We start from the raw sequence: 12,205 nt of genomic DNA, 5'->3' as shown, positions 1-12,205 counted from the left end.
TGGAGGGAGATTTGTGGTCAGGATTTAAGGTTAGAGTCCCACAGGGGACGTCCCCTGGATAGCAGGTGAGCAGGTGAGATAAAGAAGTCTGCTGGCCAACATACACAGATGCTGGGGGTGGAGAGGAACGGGAGGTGAGTTCCTGCATGCAAATATATCCTCAGTTCATTCCTGGCCTTCAGTTAGCCCCCAATGATAGCACTTGGAGGGCAAGGAGGTCCCAAAAGAAAGATAAGAGAAATTGGAAAATAATATACTTGAGCACTTAGTTCAAGACCCTTACCTGTGTTATCTAATTCAGTTCTCAAAACCTATGAAGTAGGAAGCTCCACCCCCATTTTACAGGTAAGAAGAGAGCAGGTAGTTCAAAAAGGTTAGGCAACCTGTCCAAGGCCACAGAGTTCCAGCCAGCCCTGGAAACCTCTCCACGCAGGCTGTGCTGCTGAAACCTGCCCTCTCCACCCCATCCCAGGAGGCAACAAAATGGGCTGGCCAGGGTAGGAATGGGTCGACCAGCAGTCAACAAAAGGCTCTGTATAGATGGCTGGAGACTAAGTTTGGCCAGGAATGACTTCCTGGAAGAGATGAGATGGGAGTGGAGATGCAGCGAAGGAGAAGATTAGAGCAGACGGAACAGGCTGGGATGGAACAGCTTTCAGGAAGGGAGCTTCCCATCAGCCTAAGTAGCTGTGTCATCTTCACACTATGTTCCCAACACTTTGGTCACAGCCCTGACCAAAGAAGCCCTGGCTTCATGTCCCCATATTAACCCAGAGAGAAGGAGGATTCCTTCCTCCAACCACTCTTACATAGCCTCACTCCAAGTCTCCTCAACCCCAGTGGAGAAGTCAGGGAGGGAGCAGGGAAGGTATGGGAGGAGGAGAGTGGGGAGAAGAGGTGGACGCTGGGTAGGACCAGGGACAGGAGTACTTGCTCTTAGCCCTCTGAGGATGGGTCCAAGTCACAGGCACAAGTAGCCCTGACCCCAGACCCCAGTCTTCCCAACAGAAAGCTTAATCATGGCTCCAGTTGGGGATCAGTGCGCTGGGACAGGGACTAATCTATGTCAGGACTGTTAACGGCTGGGGGCTAGTCCTCCCTACAAGGGACCCACCCTGATGGATGGGTCTCAGATACCACCCTACCCTGCTCCTTCAGATGACCTGGGGCCACACATTTATTTCTAGCACCGTGATTCCAACTCCAACCTGCTAACCTTGGGAACTGTGTGCGTGGAGTCTGGCTGGAGACTGCATGGATAGAATAACTACTTTTCCTCTATCCAAAGACCCCCGTCCCCTTCTGAGACCAGAACCCAGGATTTCTACAACAGGTCCAGAACTGGAAGAAATAGAAGATAGGCCTTGCATGAGAAAATATGATCATAACTCACTTTTAGAAAGATTGTCTGCAGCTTCCCACAATTCCTGCCACAATAGTTGGCACCACGCCGGGAGAAGATGATTTCATGAGCAGGTATCCGTTGGTAGGCCACACGCTTGTCTCCCTGCAGCATCCATATGATGATGTCCGGCAGGCTGTTCTGGGGCTAGAGAGGATGGCAGTCAGGGGGCAACAGTGACATGTCCATGCCCACACCTCATAGTGATACTATGAGCTGACTCTGACTCAGAAGCTGCAAGATCTCACCTTCTGAGACTTCCATCCACATACTCACACACTGCCTACTTGCCTACTCCTGTCCCTCCCCTTGGCTGCATGGGTGTCTGAGCCCCCAAAGGAGAAGATGAGAGAGAGAGAGAGAGAGAGAGAGAGAGAGAGAGAGAGAGAGAGAGAGAGAGAGAGAGCCTGCCAAAACTTACTGAGTGAGCAAAGACTGCATGCCTGAGCACAAGGGTTTGGTTCATAAGTCCCCTCTACTCAGTAAATGTTACTAGGGGCAAACATTCCACTTAAGATGCCAGCCCCTAAGGTCCTTTCCAGAGGCCTTCCCAAAGGACCTTAAGTTTTCCTCCTGGTAAGAGCAGTGCCTTAGGGTCCAGGGACTCTGAAAAATGTAGACAAGCCCAGGACACAACTCCAAGGCCTCTGAGCCCTCGGGGATATAGCAGCGAGTGGCAGCTGCTTCTACTGCACACACTGGAGAAAAGCTGTTTGGGAACATATCCTCCACCCAACCCTGTTGTTGGACCCACACTTCCAGATCATTCACTGATGCATGGCAGTACCCACTTGACAAGAAAGAAAGTTTAGGCTTAGAGAGAAAAGGAACCAACTTAATTTTTCCTGACCCTCAACTGAGGACCCCAAAGCAGCAGCAGCTCCTGAGAGCCCAGGCCTGGGGGTTAAGAACACTGAACAGTATGATGCATACACATGTGTGAGTGGTACTCTTTCAGTCCCATTACAGTCATCACCCTGTTTGGCCCTATCTCCTACCAGCCGTAGTACCTGGGCTAAGGGATCAAAGAAATCAGTCTAGGGCAAAATTATAGAGGTAGCCAGAGACAAATTTGAGGATGTCTCCTGTAACTGTGAGGGGTTCGTGTGCAGCTGAGACACATGAGCAAATGGCCATATACCTGTAGCCCTATACAGAGAGTATACATGGCCCATCACCCTTCTTGAGTACCCCCCCCCCCACACCTCTATCTGCAACCTGCTCTGCATCCTCCTGGGGACAGCCTTCCTTCCTGCCTGCAGCTGCTTCCTGAGGGTCCCAGGTGGCTCTGGTGAGAGTGGGCAGAAGCTGCCTCTGTGAATAGACCTTTCTCCTTATTCTGAACCAACTTGTAGCCTGTGACCCAAAGGCATCCGGAAGATCAGAAAACACAAGCTTGGAAGAAGCAGGCTTGTAGCCAGGCCTTTACTGTGCAGGAATGAAGTGCCCAGAGGAAGCTGTTCCCAGCATGGGACCTGGAGCTAGGTGCCCTGGATTCTGGTTCCAGCACTGGCTATAACATTCCTTGATGGGCTAGGTACATTTATTGAGCACCTCCTATATGCCAGGTTCTGTGTTAGGCCCCATTATTCCCTCAATCCTCTTTCTTCCTTCTGCAAATGAGGATATAAGGCTCATCCATCAATAGGCCCTGGGTAGAGTCATGGTCCAGACAATACCCACATGCCTTCTAGTTCTGATTTTCCAGGCAACAGGAGGGAAAGGAAGGCAGGCACCATCAAGTTATTACCTCTTCTGCCAGAGCACGGAGCCTCAGGAGCCAGTCCTCAGCCTGTTCTAGGATCACAGGGAGCTCACTGTGGCTGAGCTTCAAGGCCAGGGCAGCCTCCGTGATCTGGCTCAGGTGACGGGTACGTAGCCGGAACAGGTACTGGTCCAGGTGAGTAGCAGAAGGTATCGCATGGACATCACCCAAGGGCTGGCTATGAAAGACAATTGCAGTGTGCCTGATGAGCAGGGCCCTCCATACACCCACAGGTGCAGGCACACACATATGCATGTGCACACACAGCACAGCATGCCTGGGCATGGGCCCCACACCCTCAGCCTACCTGCTGGGTGCCTTTGCTAGCCTGATCCCCATGCCCAGTGTTCTCCATGTGATAAGCTCCATCCATCCCATCACCTCTAGGCAGCCTTCCCTGACCACAGGGCCCTCATACATGCTTCCCACTCTGAAGGCCCTTTTAGTCTGGGGCCCCCTTTGGAAACTCATCCTAAACCTCCAACCTGATGAATTCTTCTGCAAAAGTGTCCCTCTCTCCCCTGCAACTGACTGTGAGCTCTCAAAAGAAGGCCCAGCAGCTCCCTCTCTTCCTGTATCCTGTACCATCTTGGAGCAGAGGCCCTGGGTTCAGTTGTCCAACACTGAAACAAATTCAGTCTGTGCTATGTGCGCACTTTCTCTGAGAAGGAACTTTACAGACCCTGATGAGCCGCTGCAGCCCCCTCAATGGGGAGGTCAGCAGCCAGTAAGACAGATGCATGTACCCAGGCAGCCCCACAGCACCCCTCCCAGAATCCATTGCTTTGGAGGGCCTTGAAGAGGAGGTAGGGGCTACATGCAGACCTCAAATCACAACTGTGAGCCCCAGATGAGGGGTTCGTTTGGAAGTAAGAACTCCCATCCATCCTTCAGGAGCTCCCTAAAAGCCTTTTCTTCAAATGGCTGTCCTTCACCATTCCAGGTCCGGGGTCCTCCACAAGCAAAGGTCCTGCAGGATGAGGTATCTTGCTGCTCCCCCCAGGACCCCCTCCTAACTGTCTCTGATTGAGCTGCTGGGGGCCACCCCGCCCCCCAGGCTAGCAGAGCCCTCCACTCGCCAACAGGACATTAGTCAAACCCACTCAGTCAGGTCTGCTCTCACTACTTGCACCCCCCTGCTTCTCACCCCCCCCAACTCCCCTCCCTGCAGCGTCTCGACTCCCGGCTCCCGGCTGATTTATTTTTCTGCCAATTTCCCCGAGCTATGCAGAACCAATTACCGCCGGAGCGCAGCGGCACCGCCGCCGCCAGATACTCCACTCTGGCAGGCCCTCGGCGCACTACATTTTTCCTGTTATTTTTTTTAATTGAATTTTTAGGGTGGGGGGAGCAGTACGTGAACTCCATCTCGGGGAAACTTAAGCCCCGGGGCCTGTCTCAGGTCACGTACTGCACACCCTGTAGTAATATAATATTTACTGCCCCGAGGGTGCCGCGGACAGCCGCCCCAGGCCGGCAGCAGGCAGCCTGCGGGGCTTGCGAAGCTGAGGCTGTGGTGGGTGAGGGGGGTCTGGGCGGACTGGAGCCTGAGGGCCGGGTGGGAAGGGGTGGAGAGGGCGGGGGAGAATCGAGAGCTGGGCCAACTGGGGTGATTTATGCACCCCAGCCTGGTTGGGAAGCTGGGAGGGACCAGGATGTAGACCACCAAAAGGAGATTTTCATGGAGACACAAGCTAAAGCCAAGACTTCCCAAAATACAGCCAGGACCTGTGAGTGCCTCTGGCAATATTTCTCAGCCTTCCCCCACCCCTCCCCCACGCACACACCAGGAGAGCCCAAGACATGGGCTCAGAAACATGGGGAGACTAGGTGATGCTGAGCTCCCAGCCCGTCCTGTATATCCTTAGCTGACTTGGAAACCTGGTGGGCCATGTAGGCCAAGAGCCAAGGCCTGGCTTCTCACCAAGTTGCTGCCTGGCCCTGTGGCACCAAGCAGGTGACTACTGGGGGGCAGCCACCAGGCAGGGAGAGCCTCTGGCCTGACAGATGAACTGGTTTCAGGTGGTTCATTGCAGTCCTTGTTAGCAGCAGCTGTGCTGGGCCTGTGCTGAGCTGGGGGCTGGGTCCAGAGATAAGACCCAGCTCCGCTTATCTCCAGGAGAGAAACAGAAGCAGCTGTCCATGATCCCACTGGGCAGCCTGAGAGTCAGGAGTCCTTCCTGGAAGAAGTAGCCCCAAGCTGTGCCTATAGAGCTGGCAGAAGTTAGTCAGGCTCAGGACAGACCGGTGTGTGCATAGAGGCAAATGCACAGAGGCAAGGGGCGCATGTGTGGAATGAAGTGGGGTGGGGTGAGGAGAGCCAGTCAGTACAACCATCTAGAAAGGAATGGGGTATGTGAGGCAGGTAGTAGGGAAGAGAAGCCTGGTCTACAGGAAGTGAGCTGAGACTCGCAGTGGGAGCAGTCCAGGACTGAAGTGGAGGCCCCAGGTTAGGGAGACAGTGTGGATATTAAAGGGAGGGGGCTGGAGAGGAAGGAGGATGAAGGAAGGACATAGGAGAGACAGACACCCAACAAGTCTGAGAAAGGGAGAGGCAGCACCGTACCTCTTTCCATTGTGGGCTCTGGGGTTGCTAGCTATAGGCCGAGACGCAAAGAAAGGAGATGAAACCTGCCCAGGGTTCACGCAGCCCAGGGAAGAGCCCATATGCGCTGACAAGGCAGCACATGGAGCAGTCCAACAGGACCTAGAAATCAGAGTTGACAGCTGGGTTGGAAGAGCAGAGTGGATGTCATTGGCCATGGGGAAGATGAGCTAGAAAAAAAGGCTTGGGCTTGAACAAGGGAAGACACTGATGTCAGGGCTATAGCAGAGCTGGCAGGAAGAACAGGTAAGCAGCCATGGACAGCCTTGGTATCATCCATTGTGAAGACTCTCAGGGCCACAGTTGGGGTGAGGGACTCCCTTCCTCTTGCTGGGGCCCCAGGCTGCTCGAGGCCTCAGGTGGTACCTGAAGGAATCAGTTCTGATGCTTGGAATTCCTCTCTTGGAGTCTCATCTAAGTATTCCCTCAAGAGAACCCAGCTTCCCCCCAGGCTGGGACCAAAGCCCCTGGGAGGCTGGGGCAACCTTCTTCTCCCAGGATAGTGACTCAAAGGACCAAGTTTGACAGAAGTGATTTTACCCAGTTGCTCAGAGCAGAGCACTGAGGAGAGCACTGAGGACATCCCAGGGCCAGATCCCACCTATCTGCAATGTTCCAGGTACACACACCTGCCAAGGTCCAACCCACACATGAGTCACAAGCTGTGGTATGGGGAAAACCTGTACTCTGCTCACCCACTGCCCGAGAGCCTGTGCCAGATGGGCAACAGCCAGTCACTCTGCAGGCGTGGCCTAGCATACAGGGGCGATCTGAGAATGCACCTCACAGCTACAGCTCCCAATACTGACTGCGCCCCTGTGCGTGCTTCTAGCCCCACCTGTCTTGCAACCTCCAGACCACAGGGTCAGCTTTCTCACAGATACCCTGCTCTCAAGTATGACTCCTGATCTCTCCCAGCCCACTTCCTCTCCTACAGACCTCTCAGAGACTGGCCCTAACTACTCCTCCGCTAGCCTGGCCAGAACGAGGAGGCCATTCTAGGCCTTTCTTTGGCTCCTAGTTCCAACCCATCATCAAGTTTTCCCATGGTAGAGCATTAGACCAAGGAAGTTCTGCTACCTACTTGATATGTGACTCTGGGCATGTTGATCGACCTCTCTGTGCCTGTTTTCTCATTTGTAAAACGAGGACGAGTCTACATCTACCTCATAATTAAATAGCTTCATGATGAGTTAATACACATAAAGTTCTTAGGACAGTGCCTGGTACAATATGTTGTTGGCATAATGCATCCTGAAGTGTCTATGATGGTCTCTGCACCGTTGACTTAGCTGCCTTTGTCCCAAGTCACTTGCACAACCAATGTTGAGTCTATTTGCCAGGCCTCCTAGTACCTGCCTCACATCACCAATTCAGCATCCAACTCAGGGTTACATTGCCCCTCCATAGCCCCCCAGCCTAAGCTCTGCTTGGCATAGCCCCCAAGGCTTGTTCCCTGGGCATCAGCTTCCCTCTCCTTTTGCCTGGGCAATGCCCTCTTTGAAGGCCAACCCTCTTCTCCTCTAAGTTCCCATCAGCCATCCTTCCCTCCTCCTCTGCCCAAGAAACTTCCCTGGATTCCATTTGTTGGGAGTATTACACCTGAACTCATGTATTATACCTGTGAACTCACATCTGCCTCTAATTCCGAGCATACTTTGCTTTGTGTGCTGGATTTGTGCACCCATCACCCTCTAGAGGGCTGAAGTTGTTCCCTCGTCAGTAAGCCTGGCAGTGCTTTGGGAATGGCCTGTCTACAGCCCCACCACTGGGGATAGAGAGTGAAGGAGACAGGTCCTTGGGGAACATTTGATCACAATGCACTTCCGAACTAACTGCAGCATGAAGGGCTGGAAGGGGGCTGTGTCTGGCAGCATGGTTACTCATTTCTCAGCAGGAAGGCATTTCTTTCTCTGCTCTGTTCAATGGGGCTCTCTAGCCAGACTGACAGAAGGAGTGATGAGAGGCAGAAGAAGGCAGAGAATGCATTTACATATATTCACACTTAATCCCCTAGAAAGCAGAATTCTTATTAAGTCCAGTAACAGTGGAGGAACCGAGGTCCATGGAAGGGAAGCTATGTAAACCCACAAAGCTGGTGAACAGGGCTAGTACCTAAGACTTGGCATTTCATCTTAACAATCATTACAGTTCCCATTGATTAAACCCTTCCTAAGGTCCCAGCACTTCATTACATATTCTAAAGTAGTTACTCCTCATGCCAAGAGGAAGTTCGAAGCTCCCTCTGGAAGTGCCTCTCCAGACCCACTCAGCGCTGGAAGAGATGCTGAGATGAGCCCCCCTGCTGAGCCTCTGCACCCCCATTTTCCATCACCCCGAGGACCCCCTTTTCCTGAAATTGACCATCAGCCACGTCAATCGAAGACTAAGCAGAAAGCATGGTTCCTGACATGACTTTGGGGAAGGAGGGGCGCTACCTACCCCCACCTCCAGTCAGCTTCTCCTGGAGATTCCATCAGGGAAATAAGACGTTGGGGATCAGAGACACAATGCTCCCCATTCAGGTGAGCGGGGCTGCGCAGGCCCGCAGCTGCCGCTGCTGCAGGGAGATTTATGACCTGCTCTAAATGTCACCTTTTCAACTCCCTGCGCTGGCTCCACCACCTTTGGACTCAGCCCGGGCTGGACTGCTGGCCAAGCGTGGCTGGGAGACGTGCTGCCGCTCACTGCCACACACGAACACTCGCAGGGAAGCCGCCCCATGGGCGCCAGGTACCCCCTACCTGCAGTCTGCAATGAGCTCATCCATCAGCTGAGCCACTAGAGAGTCTGTGTCCTCCGTGGAACCCTGTGCCTTCAAGGCCAGGTGGACCTGCTCCAAGCCAGCTTCCTGTGGAATGGGCAGGCCAAGGTCAGGAGTGCCACCAGGATGCAGAAGGTTAAACCCTGGCTGTAACCAACACACACACACACACACACACACACACACACACACACACACACACACCTGTTCCCACAGCCCAATCCATTAAAAAAAAAAAAATGAGCAGCTAGAGACATAGTCCAGAGCCAGCCAACCAGCACTGACCTGGTTCAAGAACCTTCCAGGGCTCCCCACACCCAAATTCTCAAGCCTGGCACTTAAGCGTCATATCTGAGCATAAGGAATTCATAAGCTATGTGCCAGCTCTACCAGAAGCTGAAGGCATCCTGTCACCTACCATCTTCAAGCCAGAACTGACTCCCCACAGGTGAACACAGCTGAGTGGCCCTTCCTGAGCCTGTTGTTGCTCCTCATGGGACCCCCTCTCCTTTCCAGGTTCTACCACACATCTAGGCTCAGGCCAAATCTACCTACACCACCACCACAGCCACTCAGACTTCCTCATCCCAATGACTGCTCTCTCACTCAGCTGCATCTAGCCTCCTTTACTGAACCCCTACCCAGCCCCCTCCTTGGACCTCAGCCCTGTCCCTCAGTCCCCCAGGACCCTTCTTCCTGTCCATCAGCTTTTCTGAGCATGTGATACATATACCACAGAGGGACTTCTAGTCTAGAAAAAGACCTTACCAAGGAAACATGGACCCTGCTCCCTTGGAGTCCGTAATCTTGTAAAATAACAAGTGGCCCAGAAGACAGACCACACTTGCCCAGCTCTGACTCCAGTTCTCAGGCCCTGAGTGTTTGCTGGTCTTCTCCCTGCTGCAGAGCTCCAGGGTCTAGAGACAGCCAAGGACTACAAAGGCCCCACCTGGGCCTGAATTCCTTCCAGCCACTCCGACTCCTGCTTTTCCCTTCCTTTTCCATCTGTCTTTTGAACCATGCTTATCCACAGACTTCTCCAGGCCATTCATCTCCCTTTCCTCAACCTGTTGCCTTTTTCTGGCTTTATCAGAATAGCTACCCACTTTCCCACATGCCATTCAATTCAGGAAGGGGAGCACACACACACACACACACACACACACACACACACACACACACACACACACACACACACTTCATAGAAGTGCCTAGAAGCCACCACCTGGACCATCAGCTTCCCACCTCCCTTGACCTTTACACACATTCTTGTGACTCTCTTGTGCTCACTGGCCGAGCATCAGACCTGTACATGGAGATGAATCTCTAGAAGCCTCTCCTCACCTCTCAAACACAACTCACCACCCACCCTTGCACCCTCTGCTTTTCTCCCCAGCTCCCCAGAGTCATTTCAGCCACCAGAGTCACAGACCTTCCTTTTCCTAGATCCAATGGGCCACCAAGACCTAAAAGCTGAAGTCTTGCAGTTCCCCTCAAAGGTCATCTCCTCCTCAGGCCATGCCACCCTCCTGGGCCCTTGCGATGGGGGCCTGGCTAAGCCCCCACCACCTGTGTTCCCCCACTGGACATGGATCCCTTGCTGTTCCCATGCTACTTTCCTGATGCTCTTTGCTACTCTCCTTCCTCCACACCCCACCTCTCTCCCTTGACACCTCAAGTCTCACCTGGAGAGCTCTGGGTAAACAGGGCAGGAAAGCCTTCTGTGGACTTATTCAGTGCTTACTTCCAGCTGACTTCTAGATGGAAATCTCTTGTATGCAGTTAAGAGTAAAAAGAAATCTACTATTCATCTCAGGCACTGTCCTGAAGTTCCAGGTGAGTGTCTCTCTGCCTCTGTCTCATCTCTGTCTCTCTCTGTCTCTATCCCTCTGTCTCTGTCTCTCTCTATCTATCTCTCTCTCACTGCATCTGTTAGGGGCTCCCCAGTGCTCTCCTCACCCCTCTTCTGGCCAGTAAATAGGACACAGAACACAGAGGACACCAGCCCATAAAAGCCACTGGACAAAGCTACCTATCAAGTGTGCATGTGGGCAGCAGGTCTGCAAACACCCACAGAAAAGCAGAGGTTGGGGGTCTCTTTCCACTCACCAACCGGTCAGCAATCCTGAGCAGCTGGTTTTGAGTCTCAATCCTATGGCTGATGTCCTCCCAGTAGGAGGACAGCACCACGACTGGCTTCACATTGCCCCAGGGTAAGTAGTAATAGTGGCATCCTGTGTGGAGAGAGGGACCTGGTTACTGGGCAAGGGAAGAGAACCTGATCCCCAGCAAGGGAAGAGGGTATGGGGTGAGGGGAGAAGGGCCTGGTTACTGGGTAGGAGCTGAGGGTTGGCAGGCAAAGTACTACAGAGCCCAGGCCCCTGGTCACTTAGACACGGAGCTAGCCAAGATGGGAAGGGGCTGAGGGTGGAGGCAGACTAGTGCCTTCTTCTCTTTCCCACCTTAGAACCTCTGGGCAGATGTGGTGTCATCTGTACCGTTCAGTGTCCACACAGAATGGGGAACACTGGGACACTTCAGTGCATAGAAAGAGAGAGGGTAATAGAATGACCCATAAATCAAGACCATAGTCCCCAATGACTCTAAGCCACCATGTAATGACCCAGGCGAATCAAGATGACTATGGATCACCATACTTTCAAGACCCCAACCTATGGGAACTGGCATTGGGGGTAGGGGGGAGGTAGGCTCCACCTAGAGCACTGCAGGGGGGTGGAGGTGGCTTTGGGAGCACAGCAGGGGATCTCAGAAGGGTTTTTCTAGGCCAGGTATATGGAGCAGGGCCCCAGCATTTTCCCATGGTAGGGAGGCTTCAGGGCTCAGCCCCTGCTCTATGACTGGGGAGCTTACCATCAAAGACTGCCCGGCTGTACTGGGTGGTGGAGGCCAGCGGCAGACAGGTTGTATCGAACTTATTGCCATAGTTCCCAATGCTGACCTCAAACTGAATAGCATCATCCACGTCCTGCAGCATAGAGGCCGAGTAGAAGGCGGCGAAGAGGGAGTATTTGCGCCTCCGGAGGTACTTCTGTGGGCAGAGAGGGCAGGCCAGAGGGCATGAGGAGAAGCCAACGAGACAGGTGGGCATTGTTAGCCTTTACCATGGCCTGTACCAGTAACCCCTGGCTCAGCTGCCCAGTGGCAAATAGTCCAGAAAAGAAACAATCTCCAGATTTGATTATGAACTCAACACTCTTTCCAGGTCTCTGTGTATTTGGCCACATTTCCTAATAAGATCTGCATCTCCAAGGTCATGTGACTCCTTAATCCAAACCAGCAGCAATGGCACCACCACATCAGCGAGGCAAGGTCTCCCTCAGTGCCCCTCAGGGCAGCCTGGTCTCATCTGGGATTCCGAATCACCAGGCTTCACCCAGAACTCCCACCAGCCCCGTAGAGGTCCCCTCACACCAGACACTACTGCAGTATGCACTGGCCACCTCTCCCATATACTTGGGATGTGTGAAGTTCTTTGCTCCCTCTGGGCATAGGGCACAGGACTAAAGGCACGTTTGGCACTTTTTCATATGTCCTGATTTGAACCAATGTGATTTTATGATTCCTTCCATTGGGAGGCACAGAGAAGCAGGATTAAGCAATTGGGGTTTAGGAGAATGTAAATAGTAATGACAGCTAACACTTAATGAG

At 53.1% G+C, this 12,205-nt stretch overlaps 1 protein-coding gene across 7 annotated transcripts in view; it reads right to left on the bottom strand.

The window, feature by feature from the left end:
• Positions 1 to 12,205, bottom strand: part of Dysf (dysferlin) — a 210,198-nt gene that overhangs the window by 107,118 nt on the left and 90,875 nt on the right. For all 7 annotated transcript variants that reach the window (XM_042699705.1, XM_042699708.1, XM_042699706.1 and 4 more), the window contains 5 exons: positions 11,408 to 11,585; positions 10,646 to 10,770; positions 8,517 to 8,623; positions 3,153 to 3,345; positions 1,394 to 1,549 (listed from right to left, as the gene is read on the bottom strand). In XM_042699705.1, coding sequence (XP_042555639.1) covers positions 1,394 to 1,549; positions 3,153 to 3,345; positions 8,517 to 8,623; positions 10,646 to 10,770; positions 11,408 to 11,585 — 759 coding nt within the window. The remainder of the gene's footprint in view (positions 1 to 1,393; positions 1,550 to 3,152; positions 3,346 to 8,516; positions 8,624 to 10,645; positions 10,771 to 11,407; positions 11,586 to 12,205) is intronic.

The sequence above is a fragment of the Dipodomys spectabilis genome, unplaced genomic scaffold (assembly GCF_019054845.1).
Source record: "Dipodomys spectabilis isolate Male_0828 unplaced genomic scaffold, ASM1905484v1 ptg000262l, whole genome shotgun sequence".
In the NCBI taxonomy this organism is placed as follows: Eukaryota; Metazoa; Chordata; class Mammalia; order Rodentia; family Heteromyidae; genus Dipodomys; species Dipodomys spectabilis.
This window is presented reverse-complemented; position numbering and strand designations above follow the sequence as displayed.